The following is an 18,163-nucleotide window of genomic DNA, read 5'->3' on the forward strand; positions in this document are numbered from 1 at the left end:
CCAAAGCCCATTTTGGAGAGAATATCTCTCATATACGTGTGTGATATCCTGTCAAAGGCTTTCTCCTGGTCCAGGCTGATGAGGCAGGTGTCCAACCCTCTCCTGCAAGTAGGCCATCGCATCCCTGAGGAGGGCTAGACTCTCAGCGATCTTCCCGCCCGGTACAGCACAGGTTTGGTCAGGGTGAATCACCGACCCCAGAGCAGACCTGACCCAGTTGGCGATTACCTTTGACAAAATTTTGTAATCCGCATTCAATAGTGAGATTGGTCTCCAATTTCTGAGTTCCTCCCTCTCCCCCTTCCGCTTGTAGATGAGGATGATGATGCCTTTCCTCATGGATTCACTCATGGTACCTGCCCCGAAGCATACTGACATACACCTCCAACAGGTCCTGGCCAATCAAGTCCCACAGAGCAAAGTAGAGCTCGGCCGGTAAGCCGTCGCTTCCGGGTGTTTTATTCTTTTCGAAGGACTGGAAGGCCTTGGTCAGCTCGTCCAGAGATAGCGGCTGGTCCAGCCTCTCCCATGTTTTGTGTCTAAGACCTCTGTGATAGAGGACAGGAATGACTGGGAGGCCGCGCAGTCAGTTGGCTTCGCGTCATAAAGACTGGCATAGAAGGAATTACTGATCCTCATGACGTCAGCCTGAGATGACGTTGTCGAGCCATCTTCTTCCTTCAGGCTGCTGAGCACGGAGCTCTCTTTGTGCACCTTCTGGAAGAAGAAACGTGAGCACGTCTCGTCCTGCTCCACTGAGCGGACCCTGGACCGGAAGATTATCTTGGAGGCCTCCGAGGCAAAGAGCGAGGCTTGCTGGCCCTTCACCTCCTTGAGGTCCTCCATGACATCGACCCCCAATGTCTGCAGCAGGTGCAAGTTCCTCATACTTTCCTGGAGCTGGGACAGCTTTCCCCGCCCCCTGAACACCTTTGAGGATGAAGAACCTCTTGATGTTCTCTTTTACTGTTTCCCACCAGTCCGCTGGGGTCTCAAAGAGGGCCTTCACAGTTCTCCAACCTGCGTAGTGCCTCTTGAGCTCCTCAATGTTTACTGGTATCAATAGCTTTGTGTTCAGCTTCCACGTTCCCTTACCAGCCCGCTGCTCGTCCTGTGGGTGACAGTCGGCCAGCAGGAGGCAGTGGTCAGAGAAGAACACCAGCTTGACGTCTGTGGATCTGACCGAGAGCGTTTCAGACACAAACAGGTAATCTATCCTTGAGCGGATAAACCCGTCTGCCCGTGACCAGGTGTATCTACGCTGCGCTCCGTCTGCAGGTGATCCCCCCCCCCCCCCATCTGCATCAATGATACAATTGAAGTCTCCAGCCAGAATGACCGGCCTGGACATAGCCAGCAACAGTGGAAACTGCTGCAGGACGGCCAACCGTTCCCTCTTACCCACTGGGTGGTACATATTAATCCGTCTCAGGGGAGCAGTCTTGTACATGTCATCGGTGACGAGGAGGCGCCCGCCCACCACCTCCTTAACCTCGGAGATGGTGAAGTTGCCTCCTCGCAACAGGATGCCAGGCAGCGCAAGTGCAAGATTTATTTTTTTATTTCAAAATATACTTTATTCATAAAATAATTTGATGGTCTGTACAGTTTGGTCATGCCATACATACGTAAACATTTACATAGATCAGAATTTATAATTTTTATATACAGGTCTGTACGTTTATCAATCAGATGTCCATATATTTAGCTGAGGCGTCAGCAGAGCCCAAATGACTGCGTGGGCCCCCTGTTCTTAGACAGGCAGATGTTACACAGTGGTCTTTCCCCACCGCGCCTTGGCGGCAGCTGCCCCAAGCTTCAGCGCGTCCCTCAACACATATTCCTGGACCTTGGAATGTGCCAGTCTGTAACACTCAGTCGGGGTCAACCCCTTCAGCTGGAAGATCAGCAGGTTTCGGACCACCCAGAGAGCGTCCTTGGAGAGAGTTGATGATCCTCCAGACACAGTTGATGTTCATCTCTGTGTGCATCCCGGGGAACAGACTGTAGAGCACTGAGTCCCGCGTCACGGCGCTGCTCGGGACGAACCTCAACAAACACCACTGCATTCTTCTCCAGACTTCTTCTGTGTAGGCACTTTCCAGAATGAGGTGTGTGACAGTCTCGTTCTCCCCCCCCCCCCCGCAGCCGCTTCGAGGGCAGCGTGCGGTGCGGCTAAGAGTCCGGGCGTGCATAAAGGATCTCACAGGCAGAGCCCTTCTCACCACCAGCCAAGCCATGTCTTGGTGCTTGTTGGAAAGTTCTGGTGATGAGGCATTCTGCCAAATGGCTTTGACAGTGTGCTCAGGGAACCGCTCGATAGGATCCACCCTCTCCTTTTCCTGAAGGGTCTCAAGGACACTATGCGCTGACCACTTCCTGATGGACTTGTGGTCAAAGGTGTTTTTTTTTCATAAGCTTCTCCACAAAGGACAGGTGATATGGAACGGTCCAACTACTCTGAGCGATTTCAACTCATTCATAACTTGAACACCCAAGTATAAAGTCTAAATCTTTGGAAGGTTGCATCATCCAGAGAGTTGTCAAGCCACCTCTTTGTTAAACCGACTGTTAAATGCATCCATTTTTCGATTGTTGTTTCTGTGTAAATAGCATTACAGCTACTCAAATATATGTAAATTTCCATTCTTAGTACATGCCACTTTATCTTGGATGGCAGGGTTGAGGAAGGAATCTCTGTTATTAGAGGGCTGAATATGCTAATGAGTCAGGAAGCAGGATGAAATACCATGACCAACTGCCATCTGCAGTCCAGCAGAAGGGAGTTGTGTTCATTGTTGTTTGTAACAGCAAGTTGTAGCCTGAGCTATTGAATAAATCTGAGGTTTCCATCTAAACTGAATCAACTCTACTTAATCTATGTAACTTTCCAATAACACTTGAAATATGGCACAGGATATACCATTGAACAGTAATGGCAGGTTCCCATCCATGAACGATCTTCATGAGATATCAGGTGAGTTTTAACAATCTGATAGCTGTCATGGTCATTTGGTCCCCTGCTAGTCCACAGATTGCTACAATCAGACTTCTGGACTACCAGTTCAGCATCCTGCTTTCTGCCCTCCACGAGCTTACACATTAATCTAGGCAAATCTTTGCTCCTAAATGGTAATTCTTTAAACATGTTCTTAAGCTAGATAACTGCACTTACTTCTCAAAATATTTAAATAGACCCTGTTTAAGTTAATAAATTGCTGAGGAAGTCTCACGATAAATAAAATACTTCAGAATGAACCCTATCTGCAGAATCCTACAAAAATAGCATCAGCAAGTAGAATTGATAAGTTGCAGGGACAAAAATAGAAATTGCTGGAAAGTTCAGCAGGTCTGGCAGCATCTGTAGAGAGAAATCAGAGTTCACGTTTTGAGTCTGGTTACTCTATCTCGGAACTCTTCTGACGATTTTCCAGCATCTGCGATTATTTTGGATTTGTTGATAATAGGCTGCAGTGTTGGTGTACTATTCTGTGACCATACTTAGAAACTCTAAGACAGTGTTGCACCTTTTTTTGATGGTAGTTATTTCTCCATCTTAGAGTAAAGTGTATGTTTTTTTTGCTGTATGTGGTTTCCTGATCTCTCGTGTATAGTGAATCACGAGAAGTGAAATAGTTGCCTATAAAAACAGGTCATGAACAGACCAAACACTGCATGTGTTTTCTGCAATTGGCGGATTATACAATAATGAGAGATCTTCAGGTTAGTCAACATTCCTCTGTCAAAAATGGATATATAGAAATGAATGACTAAAGCAATGAAAGTAATTCACTTTTGAAGTGAGTCTACAGTTTTTGGTTTTCTTCTCTTTTAAAGTTCCCCATTTCCTAATTGCATTTCACTTTCTGCAGATCTGACAAAGGAGAAGATACATTGTAAACAGGAAAAGAAAAAACAGCCATTAAAGACAGACATTTCTGTTGGTGGAGTCAACTATAGTCATTCAGAAACTCAACAGGCATGTAGCATTTCTCCAGAAGTACAAACAACATCTGCAATCCCAGCATTCTTCAGTTTAGCTGCCCTGGCAGAAGTTGCAGCAATGGAAAATGCACATAGGTGAGGTGACTAATAAGGTATTGCCATTTTATAGAAAAATAGTCAGGATTGTTGGAAAAGTACTAGAATTAATTATTAAGGAAGTAATAGCATAGCGTTTGGGTAATCATAATCTAATCAAGCAGTGTCAGCACGGATTTATGAAAGGGAAATCATGTCTGACTAAATTATTATAATTTTTCAAAGAAGTCCCAAACAGACTAGATAGAGGGAAACCAGTGTGGTATTTGCACTTCCAGAAGGCATTCAACAGGGTACCTTACAACAGATTAAGTCATAAGATAAGAGCCCATGGTGTTGGACATCATGTTAGAATGAATAGCGAATTGGCACATCAGCAGGAAACAGCGAGTGGAGGTAACGGGTTCTTTTCAGATCAGCAGTGCTGGGGTTCCACAGCGATCAGTGCTGTGTTCATGGTTGACAGAGCAAAAGCAAACAATGTGGTGAAGGTTAGTGGGAAACCAGAGGCAATAAGCGGGGAGAGGATGAAATATAACATTAAACTAGCTAGTATTATAAAAGAAAACTCTAACGGTTTTTTTGGATATATATGAAAGAGAGAGGCAAGAGTGGACATTGGACCACTGGAAAAACAGGCTTTTAAAATAAATTCCAAAGAAAGATCAAGTTAAAAGCACTGAAATCTTTCAACAAGTAGGGCTAACAGTTTACAACTGCATAAACATTCCCTCTACATTATAGGAGTGTCACAACTGTATCAACAAAAAAGGCTGAATGGAGGGCCACGTTACTGCATTACTGGCATCTTTAACATTTCAAACTAATTATGACAATTAATGTTCACAAGAATGTTTCAACCCATTTGTTGAAATATCCTGTTTTCTGCCAATGTTCATAAACTGGCCTACCTGATTTGCTTCTCAAAGTCCTCAGGAACCCACCCCAGTGAAAATAGTAACCTAAGGGGCAGTTGTATTTGGAACAAGCATTTAAATAGCAAAGGTATTGTCATTTGAAACATGTGCCAGGTCACAACCCACCACCCATCCCAGCTTGGAAAAAATGGTGAGCAGTAGGAATAGCCTTTTAATTATAAAATTGAGACCACAAAATTTCCCTTTGATCACCCAGTGTGTTTGCTCAGCATTAAAAAAAAAAATCAGCTTCCAGTCTTTGGCTTACACATAGGACCCTGAAGACCCTCTGGTTAGTAGCATTGGTGGGAAAGCTGTAACATGAGGTTTTATTGGGCACTGTTGTCCCAGGGAAACAAGGCCAGGTTCATCTCCCAGTTTGTCCCAACTCTATTCATTCACTTCATGCCACGCCCACACTCCCTGAAATCCAACAAATCTATGAGCAAATTCAAGGAAACAGGAATCCTATAAAATAGGTCTTCCGTCTTTAATCATTGGGCTTTAAAAAAATCAACTTTCCTTGGGGCAAGCTTACAAAAGTAGCCCCCATATATTAACAACGTTGTATCTGTAGCACTTCCTGTCAACTTTCTTTGTTATTATTTTCTGCCTGTACTACTTTGCTTCCAACAGTGCCATTAGTTTAGCTATTTAAGAAAGAAGAATAGGAAATCAAAGGCAGGAGCCCACGTGTTAGCTCAGTGGTTAGCATTGTCGCCTCACACTGCGAAAGAACCAGGCTCAATTCCAGTCTTGGGTGACTGCATGGAGTTTGCATGTTCTCCTGGTGTCTGCATTGGTTTCCTCTGGGTGCTCTGGTTGCCTCACACAAAGATGTGCAGGTTAGATGGATTGGCCGTGGGAAATTCAGGGTTGCAGGGTTCGGATAGGGATCTGAGTGGCGTGCTCTTCGGAAGGGTGGTGCAGACTTAAGGGGCCGAGTGGCCTCTTTACGCACTGTAGGGATTGTATGATCTTATCATTTATAAAGCGTGCTTCACATGGAGACAGAATGTATGCCTGTCAATCTTGTTGTGGCCAATTTAAAAGTTAATGAGAAGATTCTAATTTCACAAATGTAATCTTGTAGTGTCCATGTCATGTTAGTCTGTTTTCACCATCTAGGTGAATGATTTGCATACAAAGTAAATGCACTATTCTCAATACTTCACTTCTTCAGTCTGAATACAGAAGGGTTGTTAGTAGATGCACCATCATCATGTGCATGTTCCCAAGAAAGTCTTGGTGTTAGTACAATCTTTGAAAGGGTTCAGAAAAAATTAACAAGGATGTTGCCAGGGTTGGAGGATTTGAGCTGTAGGGAGAGATTGAAAAGGCTAGGGCTGTTTTCCCTGGGACGTCAGAGGCTGAGGGATGACCTTAGAGGTTTATAAAATCATGAGGGGCATGGATAGGGTAAATAGACAAGGTCTTTTCCCTAGGGTGGGGGTGTCCAGAACTCAAGGGCATAGGTTTAGCATGAGAAGGGAAAGATATAAGAGAGACCTAAAGGGCAACATTTTCACACAGAGGGTGGTGCATGTGTGGAATGGATTGCCAGATGAAGTGGTAGGCTGGAAATTGTACAATTAGCTGGATGGGTATATGAATAGGAAGAGTTTGGAGGAATATGGGCTGGGTGCTGGCAGGTAGAACTAGATATCTGGCCGGCATAGACAAGTTGAACCAAATGGTCTGTGTTTCCGTGCTGTACATCTCTATGACTCTATAATGCTGGTTGATCTTGTTGATCAATCTGTGTATCTGTACTATTGATTCTCTTTTGTTTCTTTCATCTGCAGAGGCCAACGTGCGGTTTCTCTAAACCATGATGGACAGCCTAAGGAAATGGCACAAACCTCAGTACTTATCTCCTGTGCAGACCAATAATGCATTATTGCTTTGTATCTTTACAAAGTCTGGAACACACGAGATGGGTCAGTTTGACCTGATATTGACTGCATTGTCGGAATGGCACCCTGCCGTGGCTGGGTACCTCATAGAGCAGCTGGGAAACACTGGTTCAGCAAAGCCCCATGGGACAGGCTCACAATTTGAGCATCAAACATTTACGAGTGGAGCTAAACCAGTTTCTTCAGCTTTTGGTTCCCTATCTGAAGGCAACCTGGTATACAAAAAGAATAGCTGTTACACAGAACAACTGCCCATGAAATCTACTGGCAATTCTTGCCACTGCACGCTACACGATCAGAGTGTGAGCTACTCAAATTTGCTGCAAATTCTAGCTTTTCTCAAGTAACACTGATGCACTGTGCTAGTGACTAGATATCGTCAACCTCTGTTTTTCCTTTTTTTTAAAGCACATTATGATTTTGAGTTTCATGGAAACTTTAATCATGAACTTCTGCCTGATTACTGAAATGATGTGGCAGGAAAAATATTATTGGAAGTTCTTTACATTTGCCCATTGCATTAAGATACTTTATTTCAACGGCGCCATTATTTAGTTGAAATCTGTTAATCTGTAGTTGAGTTTAATAGCACAATCTGTCTCTGTGCAGACAGTAAGTACCTTTGGTTACACACGCAATCTTTAGCTTTTTTTTTTGTTTTCCATGACAATTTAATACCTATTATTTTTGCTTTCTCTTGCTAAACCTCACTGACCCTGCATTGGGGCAGATTACTGGATGTGACTGTTTTCCAATATACTGTTAAGATGTGTAAAGTAATTTGCTTATTTTTAAGCAATTAGGCACTAATAGTGGCAGAAATCCTGCAAAGCTTTTTAGGTCCCAACTGTTGCACTGCTGTGTTTTTTTACAGTGAATGATTATTATGATGGTTATAGGGTTACTAATTCAACAAATTACTGAGGAGATATTCAGGTTTTATTTCAGGTTGCAGAAGTATATCAGCACAAAGGAAAAAAAAAGTCTTCTGTCAGACCAACAGCTAGAATTACTGATGTTTAGTACTGCTTAGCTTGAATGCAAAATATCTTTCTTCCCATATTGGTTGAAGATCATGTTACCAGAATGGCAAACAACATGGACTATAAATGATGATTTAAAGCAGTTGCACAATTTTGAGAGCAGGCACACAAAGACAGTTTTTCAGTGCCGTGAAGTAATACAAGACCAGTTGCTGCCTGAGCATTTTGGTTGTTAGTGCGACATCTTGACATCAACAAATACCAGGTATTAATTGTTCAAGACAGTCTATTTTTGGGAAATCTGCAGGGTTATTTGGTGTATTGTATGTAATATACCCAGTCTTTATAAGCCTCACGTAAGGAGTAGTACATGCTGTTCACATCAGAGATGATTTGTTCTTTTAGAAGATTGTGACTGGAATTTGCAATAAAAAGCTAATGATAAATACCATGGCACAGTTATAATGAAACATGTATTAGGTGCTGCTGTCTGAGCTAAACAAATCTGTAGTTGATACACAAAATCTAATTCTGCCTGGATTGAACACACATTAAACCTGAGCAAAATCTGACTCCAGCAAAAATGATTTTAACACATTTAAATTTAGTCTAATTTTAATCTTGAGTATTTTTGATAAATTGTCACATTTATAGCAATGTTAAAGTTTTGGTAACTGATATGAAACTTCTAAGAAATGTTGGCTTCTCAATTCAGATTTTGTGACCCAAAAAAAATCTAGAAAGGTGTGGTGGCAGGAAAGAACAATAGACCTGCACAACAATTGCCTTTTTGAGTTTTAAATTTGTTCGTGCTTTTCAATATACCTTTCTGTAATTTGGCTTCTGCGATGACTGTTATAAATTTATTCAAAATGCCTCATGTTGAATACTAATTTTGCCTAACAAATAAATAGGCTTTTTTTTATCCTAAGGGGTTGGGTTTGATTTAATTTCATCTGAGCTTCTAGATATAGGCACTTGGAAGAAAGGTATGTAATGGTTGCCCTTAAAAGAAGTAATGTTCAAGGTTTTTAAAACATGTCACTTTCCATTATGGCTGCGTGGCCTCATGAATCACTGGTACAATTAAGATGCAGTTTTCATTTGCGATCTTGGGCTGCATCAGCTGATCTCTCAGTTGGTTCTACATTAATTTATTTTTCATCAGCGTCCCTGCGATTACCTGTACCCTTGGGTATCCACTGATACCTGAGTGTGCTGCTGAAAATGTTTACACATCAGCACCAGAACTTATGTCTCAACTCTGTTGTCTTGGGTGTAAAACAGACTGTTGACCAGAATGGGGTGGTATGTGGGTGAGAGTAGTACTGTGGTCATATTTAAAACAATGCATCAATATAAAGTATCATCATAGGAGAGAAAAAGTAAAAAGAGGACTGTGCAGGAAAGTAAATTTTGCAAAATATGCAGAACATAAAAACCTGGATAAATCTAATTATTTCAGATAGGGATGATGTTTACTTCTTTGCCTTTGAAAATCATCAATTCATAAGGTTAGTAGTTTTATAGTTAGAGGCATTCATCCTAATACAGATTTCACTGCCATTTTGTGCCAGTTTGTAATTCATACTTAAAATTTGCATAGAGTGGAGGAGCAAGAATAGTTATCCATTAGATCCAAACAGGGCCCAAACTATGAAGAATGATTGCATTTCACGTTGAATTTCCAGATGAACTTGTCAGTTTTGTTGACAGCATGAATATAATTACTCTAGCATGGATCATGAGTCAGCTTTTACATATTAATGCTGAAAAAGGTTGGTTTACTTGCCCACTCTCTCCCCATATGACACATTCTCCTCCTTGTTCAGTTCATCTATATGTAACTTGGATTTGAAAAAGCACTGAATTGGCTATTCAGATTTCTATAGCAAAGTAGGCATTTGGATCTTGAGAAAGCTTTTGCTGCATTGTTGATTTGCTTAATTTGGAAGTTTGGGTTTTCACTGTTGAGTACCAGGAAATAGTTGCACCTCTCTATTAATAAAGCATTGCGAACTTGTAAACCAAAAATTCTTCCCCTGACTTGTGTCTGAAGTTTGCCATTAATTTATCCATGAACTAATGCTGAGCAGCACAGAGTATCGTGAGACATAAAATTGCTGTTTGCATTTGCAAACAGATTCTGAAACTTTTCTTGTGAAACCATGCTGGAACCTTTACATGAGTCTTGAGTTAATTAAACTTAATTAAATGGGAATCAGGGTCTAAACTAAACTGTACAGTTAAGGCAAAAAGTGACCTTTGCTCGCTAAATGCAAGTGGAATATTATAACTTATGCCATAACCTATATGGAATGAATTGGAAGAAGGCTGCGTTGTCCTCAGCTACTTAAAGATTGGTAGAACAGTTTCTCAGTTAGTTTGAGGTTTGCACATCTCTTCCATTGGCATCAAGTAAAGACAGAATTACCCATCCTGGTAACATGATCCTTGTGTGACTGCTTTATACAATAATTCATTACACTGTCATTCTAGCTGTAAAGAACGTTTTGTTAACTTTTTTGTGCAATTGCCATCCTTTGCTTGTCATTAGAAATATGTCTTTTCCTTGTTGTAGAACCAGCTTTTGCCCAAAGTCTAGCTAATATTTAAAAATGGAAAAAGTACACATTACTGTATTTAAATGTTAATAATGCTTTTACACGAAAATTGAGTATAATGAGAAAAAATGTCTACTTTTTATGCCTGACCAAGTAGAATACAATTATTGTATTTTTGCATTTATTTTTGTTTCCTTTACCATTAAGTGACATTTCCATTAGATTAATAGGTAGGATGTGCAGTTAAACTATGATCTCCTTCCTTTGAATTGTGACAAGAGCGTGTGATGACATTGAAGTATAGCTTATTGCACTTGATATCACTTTTTAGCATGTGAATTGTCCCCAAGATTTGCTCATGAACATTGATGTGAGAGTTCCTAAAAGCGCTACTATAATATGTATCAGCTATACTGGTGCCTAATATGGGAGTGTGCCCATTTGCTTATACTGAAGCACATTAACATTCATGGATTGGGAGAATCGATATTTAATATACATATGCTCCTGTGTCTGGTTTTTTTTCTGCAATAATTTATTGTATCAGAAGCATTGAGAACAGCAAGAGTTACCACAGAGTGAACCTACTATTCTTTCAACACTGAAGTGGGCAAGAGAGTTATATCATTGGATTTCAGGAATGGCTCACTGTATATTTTCCTTTTTTAAAACATTAACAGATACTTACGTTTTGTGCTTGAACAGTTTAAATTGAGACTTAAATTTCCTTGAGGCTTCTCCTATTTCAGCACAACTACTTCAACAGATATTTGGCAGAAATCTTGCTTAAGCATGGAGTCAGTGTTCAGCTGAAGAACAAGGAGAATCTCACAGTGGAAATTTAGCAAACAGGAGATTAACCTTTGGTGTTTAAGTGTTCACTGTTGATTTCAAACAGGATAATTCTGTTCTTATGGCCTTTTTTGAAGTATTAATGTTTAATACAGAATTAAGTATCCATGGAACATTTATAGATAAGGATTGTCTAACTAAATATAACCACGCATTTATACCCTGTACTTTACTGTATAATACATGCCCTGTCGTTAAAGGTAAAATTAGTAGGTTGCTGCAGAGAAAGAACTTTGTAATATCCCTAGTAAATGTGGCAACAACAATGATTTGTATCCAAGTTGTAGATTGTGTCCCCCAGGCGTTGCTGTGACTAAGCCGATATTAAGACCATGGAGCTGCATTTGACAGCTGGCATTGCAAGTTACATCATTAGTTATAGCAACTGTGTTGAATTTTCAGAGTAAGCCAATAAAATGCACTAATCCAAGCATTACAAGATATAGTGTAATTTCCTGCCATCTAATGAAGAAAATAAATATGTAATTGTTCATTTCCAAATGAAGTATTAGATTAAAGGAAGTAAATGTATAACTATCTACAGGATGATGCCCTCCCAGGCACTTGGAATGTCTGCCGTAGCACTCTAATTTTAGAATTCTTTCACTGCTAATCAATAAGTTATCAGCAAGATGGTTAACAAAATCACAGATTTTTTTAATAAGAATATACTGGGCAATAAATTCAAACTGCAATTGTTGGTTACACAGATGTTATAAAGTACCTATTTTGATTTTTGCCTAACTCCCTTTTACTGTTGTGGACAACAAAGCTGTGAGCAACAAGTTTTCTTTTAATGTAACTTTCTTCAGAGTCATTTGGAAACATTCAAAGCCAAAACTCACTTGCAGCTAGTTAGTGCTACCTGCTGGAAGGATATGTTTGGCAATCAAGCGTTACCGTGCCCCTGTCATCTTTTCCCATCAGAAACATGCAGCTTAAAGTATCATTGAAACGGTCACTCATTTACAGTGATCATGACTTCAAGAGAATTAGCTAAAATGAAAAATTTTAATGCAAGTTTGGTTGCACCTGAAAGATGATTTGCACCTAAAAGTTGCTGTTATTCTGTATGGGAATCAATCATGTAGTTAGAGCTCCATTTATAAAGAGGATTCATCAGATCCTTGCTGCAAATGTGTTATTTACAAAGCACCATCCAATTAACTTGTACCGGTGAATTCTAATTAAGGAGCTTTTATTATTTGGAAATGCAATAACTTATCATTTACTGCAATCCCTTATTATCACTTTTTATAGTGAGTATAATGCTATGTGACTGTTCTAAGAATGGCATTGAGTGTATATCTAAATTTTGTTATGTAGGATACAGAAAAGGGGGGTGACAATACAGCAGTCTTAAAGGTGCAACTTCACTTCTGACAAATGGAGACTGTAAATTTGACTAATTCTGATTGTTAACAGTTAGCCCAATTAATTTTGTTTCAGCCCAGGTTTTCAAGTTGCTCAGTTCATTTATCATATAAATAAACAATTGCTGAGCCAAGAGTTAGTTTGTCGTTAAACCGTACTCTGAGTAGTGACTGAAGTAGCAACAGATTATTGCTGCAATGTAATTATTGTTTTGTTTAGCCAACTGAACCTAGGATGTTGATCTACTCTTTCATAGTGGTTATGAGAATATGCTGTGTGGATGTAATTTCTGAACTCAAATCTAACATGCACAATTTTTGAGTGTAGATGTTTATTTTAAATGAAGTTAGAATTTTAACAGAATGGATAATATAACTTGGAGTAAAGTTTTTTATGATCTAAAGTAAAGCACATTTAACAAATTCAAAATGTGCAGTGTATTCTAGGAGACTCTTTCATTTGGCCTTAAAAATGTTTAGTAAGGTATTTACATTTTTTTTCAATTGGTGTTGGTGACAAATATGCCTTTGCAAAAATTAAACTTTTTTATTCAGCTGGTGTCTTGGATATAGTTGCTGCAGTAACACCTTGTGGCCAAAGAGATCATTCATAATTGCATTTCTTACATATTATTTGATTCCAAATAATTAAAAAGTTTAATTTTTGGAAAAGAGGTTTGGAAGATTAGAAATAACTCTGATGACCCAGTCATGTGTACCAGCTAAAATGTTTGTGCCATACCCTTTCAGTCATGAATTCAAGTCATGGCGAAAGTAGCAAGATCATTACAGCACCTAAATAATGGTGGAGAAAATATATAGTAATAAAACATAGCCCACCATTAGAAACAATAGAATGTAGCCTACAAAGGGTTGGCAGAGAACTAACAGATGGAACTGTATTTTTGACCAAATGTATGATACAGTTAAATGTTTCATAAATTCAAGTTTGTTGTAGAACAATTAACAAAATGATTCCAGTAGTATATTTTTAAATGGTGGTTTGACTGATAGACTGAAATATTTAATGTTTGTGGAAGGGTGGGGTGAAATAGTTCAATGATGTATAATTGATTTTAATTTTAAAACCAAAAAAAGTGCAGGGATGTTTCCTGATCTACAAGTATTAAGTGAAATGTATTTCATTCAAATAAAATGTAGACCTAAATAATTACATTACAGAAGGCAGGAAAATCCATGTTGACTATTCCAGAAAATCAACATTAATCTTTCTAAATGTCTATGACCTCTAGACATTGATTTTAATACTGAGACTATTTAAAGGAAGATTAGAAAATGTTTCACACAATCAAAGGGTTATACATGCTTTTGGCTTTTGGTAATTTTGTCATTTGTTTGCACTTAATTAATTTGACATATTAGAGATTTCAGTAGCACAACAAGGTGAGAAGTTAATACTTAAAGTTGAATAATCAGTCTGATTTTGAACTAAAAGTAAACTGTGCACAGAAAAACATGGTTAGTTTGTTTAAAAAAAAAGTGGAGCAACATTTCATTTTAAGTTTTACATTTGTCTCATGGCAGTTGAAATGCCGGTTTACATGTCCAATACAGTCGTCTGTCCACACACAGTGAATCAGTTCATTATTATCCCGAAGAAAGTTTCTATTATATTAATTGTTATATCTTTTAAATCCAAATTAGTGACATAATTAGGTCATATATGCTGTTTATACAGACCTAAGTCACATGCTGAGGGTGCTCAGTGATTTTTTTTGAAAAACAAATTCTCTGCTGTTGTTCGTATTGTACAAACTTGTTTAACTGATTTCTTAAGTTACGTTGTCCCAGTCAATGCACTTCCAAAGAGCTGGCTGTTCAATGACAAACCATCCTAATATCAAGTGTGAGGTCTTGAGATCTGTTGCAGTTAATGCTTGTTTGGCAGTCATCATTGTGATGTTTTAAAATGACATTGATTGTGTTATTTTTATACTTTTTACAATTGTAACTTTTGATTTCAATTCAAATCTAGATTGGTGATATTCTTTCAACAGTGCTATTATCATTCCATACTTTGGATTTTGACTGTCATGCCAACTGTCCAATCTTTGCAAATGCATAGATCAGTATGGAATGCTTTCTTTGAACATTCACAGCAAGTGAACTTTCACTGGTGTAGCTGGAAGGATCCTCCTGACTCACTGGCATTTTATTATTTGGGTGTTTGGTTCAGGGAGTTGGACAACTGTCCACTATGAGCCAATGGGTGTGATGCCAAAACTGCATCAGCACAGAGCAAAACTACAAATGCCCCTCTTTTAATGAGACAGATCACAATCAACAGTTCTTCGGTTTTTTGGAGGCCTTTGATGATTCATATGCTGCAAATTATTTATGTCAATAAAATGTAGGTGTGTAAATGTAACCATAGATACCAGCACTGTCATTATGGCAGTGTTTGGTGGCAAATGTTTCATCACAGTTTGATATCTCAGGAAGGTGCTGAAACTTCTAATTGCATTAATTAAACTCATGCATCCAACACTTTATAACATCGCGATTTACAAGAGTAACCAAATTAGCAACATAATTACATCACACAATTATACAACCTAAAAGTCACACGCTGAGGCTGCCTAATGATGATTTTTTTAAAAATGCTCTGCCGTTGTTCATATTGTATAAACTTGTTAAACAGATTTCTTGAGTTACATTGTCCAAGTCAGTGCACTTCCAAAGAGCTGGCTGTTCAATGACAAACCATCTTAATATCAAGTGTGAGGTCTTGAGATCAGTTGCAGAAAGGATTAAGATGTAAAAGCCCCGTGTTATTGCAGATTTTCTTCTGGATAACCCTACTCCGTCCGAAAAGGACTAGCTAAGTGTGGTACCCATTGCAGTGGTATTCAAAAATTACTTGCAGGATTAGTACACTATTAGGCATGCACAGAGCAGATGTTATGACTTTCGATGCTCAGTGACATCATTGCTCTACTGAAATATTTGCCTTTTTTCTCCTTGTTGCAGGCAACAAAGTAGATAACATAGAGCCTTTATTTGTATGTTCAATAGTGTACAACAATTCAGAACATTAACGGAAAGGACATGTGATGTGCTTGAACATCATCTTCAGTTTAATCTTGCAGAACGAATGTGGTTGTAAGCTATTTGGTTAAACACACTCATGGTAACTGGGAGACTGCTGTAGGTTCTCATTTTGATGTTCCTAGAAGAGTAATTTCAGTGAAGTATAATTTTGAAAACGTGAAGCAAACTTCATGATGATGATCGGATATCCCTATTACATGAGAATCAGTTCTTGTTACAGAAGGTGCCTGTGTATATAGCTCCTTTGTATTGCTTTGAGCAGAGTCCCTTATATATTTCTTACTAATATGCTCTGTAGAAATTGAATTCAGAAATTTTACTACTGATAATTAAGAGTTTAAAGCCACTAATTATATAAAAGTTGCATAATTTGACAGATGATCATTTTATATTGCGTACTGTTTATTGCCTGTCTGTTTAGTTTTGTGATTGAAACACATTTCCTTTTTCCTCTGTTATAATGCTGTATGCTGCTGCAGTGTTATTCTTAATCATTATTTCCTAGCAGGCAATAAAGCATATTGTACAGTATTATACAATTGAGTGAGATGATTATTTATGAGGAAATTCAATCCTCATGATTTATAACGAAAGTTAACTTAAAATCAGTTCTAAATACTGAATTGTTTATGCAAGAACTTTATTCACCTTCAATTAGCTGAATTTAGCAAAATATTATTTATCTAGTTTAGTTAAATATACTTTTAAATATAACTATCACAATGTTAGTTTCTTGGTTGAATTAACTAAGCTACATTAAATGTAGGTAGAGTTACCCACCTCTCTGGATTGTCTAGCAATCTTTTGGAATAAGGAATAAATTCTTGAGCACTGCTGGTGGCAACGGGATAAAATGGCTTTGAGTTAGCTGTTCATGTCAGCAAGCTCATAGAGTGTAAAGCTACATTCCTTGTCTCCACTATGGGAAACGTGTATAACAGATCAGCATGTTTGCTTTAAAATAATTTAAAATAATCTCAAACTAAAAATTAGCTAAATAGTGACCATCATCAATTAGAGTGAATACTCACCTAGTTTACTGATGATCTTTAGTGAAGAAATTTGCCATACTGAGCTGGTCTGGCCTAAATGTGACTCCAGACCCACAATAATGTGGCTGGCTTATATCTGCCTCTGAAACAGCCTGTAAGCCATTCATTGGACCAACCCTGTATAAAATCAAGAAATAATGAAACCAGTCAGACAACCTGGAACAAACTTAGGCACTGGAGATGACTGCAGCGATCGACAGCCTGCTGCTAAGGCAAAGTCCTCCTAACCAATATCTGGTCATGGGATAGAATTGGGAGTGCTATCCCACAGATTCATCAAGCAACAGTCTGATGTAATTATACTCTCAGAATTATACTATAGAAGCAATGTCTGAAACATCACCGTCCCTGGGTATTGCGCACTAGTGTACAATCAGGAAGATGTTGCCCTGGGACTTCTGAACGTTGATTCTGGACTCCATACAATCTAATGATACCAAGTCAAAATGGGCAAGGGAACCTCTTCATTTGTCAGTGCATTGAATACAGGAGATAGGTGGTCATTTTGCAGCTGTATAGGACATTGGTGGGGCCATTTTTAGAATACTGTATTCAATTTTTGTCATCTTGCTATAGGAAAGATTTTGTTAAATTTGAAAGAGTTCAGAAGAGATTTACAAGGACGTCAGTGTCCATTGACAAGAATAGCCTGATAGCGTATTATTGGCCGACCTTGCCACGTCATAAAGGACATAACTGTGACACTGGGTCTGTGGAAGTGGTGAGGGTACCAACAACGGAAAAAATCTGCTTGTTCCAGATGTGTCCATCCAAGACAGTTTGGTCAGAGTTTCTCACCTAGTTGTTATGGAGATGAAGCCTTTCTTCACATTGAGGATATCCTCTATCTAATTGTGTAGTACTGTATTGTTAGGCTGGAAGTGTCTAATAGCATCTTTAAGATCTGCTCAAAATGCATACAAGACGTGCTTTAATATAAAACAGATTTATTAGCTTAATATAATTTTGATTCACTCATTAGTTTGCATACATCTATTAGTTTTACCTACTTTAGATATGTTTAACAAGCAGGACTCACTGCCTGGTGGGTGATGTCCGGCATTTGGAACTCTATCTCACTTTCTCTCGCCTGATTCCTAGACTGATGGTGAAAAAGTCCAATGAATGGGGCTAAGCCTGTGGTATTACTACTATTCTGAATTTGAGATTACTGAACATGCTGGATCTTCATTTTGGAATGACTGTAGTACTTTTCCAACCTTTAAAGCAAGCTAAAATAAATCTAGGTGGCCCCATGCAACTGCACAATAGGATGATTGTCACACATAATTCCATATCATGTGGTTACCTCCCAGTCAAAATAGGCTGTTCTGAAGGGTCACTTGATCTGAAACCTAACTCTGCTTTCCCTTCACAGATGCTGGCAGACCTG

At 38.8% G+C, this 18,163-nt stretch overlaps 1 protein-coding gene across 11 annotated transcripts in view; it reads left to right on the forward strand.

Moving 5' to 3' along the window:
• bbx (BBX high mobility group box domain containing) overlaps positions 1-16,249 on the forward strand; it is a 223,989-nt gene extending 207,740 nt beyond the window's left edge. For all 11 annotated transcript variants that reach the window (XM_087992700.1, XM_087992701.1, XM_087992702.1 and 8 more), the window contains 2 exons: positions 3,873-4,080; positions 6,764-16,249. In XM_087992700.1, coding sequence (XP_087848826.1) covers positions 3,873-4,080; positions 6,764-6,851 — 296 coding nt within the window. In that variant the 3' untranslated portion in view covers positions 6,852-16,249. The remainder of the gene's footprint in view (positions 1-3,872; positions 4,081-6,763) is intronic.
• The last annotated feature ends 1,914 nt before the right edge of the window (positions 16,250-18,163 follow it).

The sequence above is a fragment of the Chiloscyllium plagiosum genome, unplaced genomic scaffold, assembly GCF_037043375.1.
Source record: "Chiloscyllium plagiosum isolate Xiang-an unplaced genomic scaffold, Cpla_swu_hap1 HiC_scaffold_12, whole genome shotgun sequence".
Taxonomy (NCBI): domain Eukaryota; kingdom Metazoa; phylum Chordata; class Chondrichthyes; order Orectolobiformes; family Hemiscylliidae; genus Chiloscyllium; species Chiloscyllium plagiosum.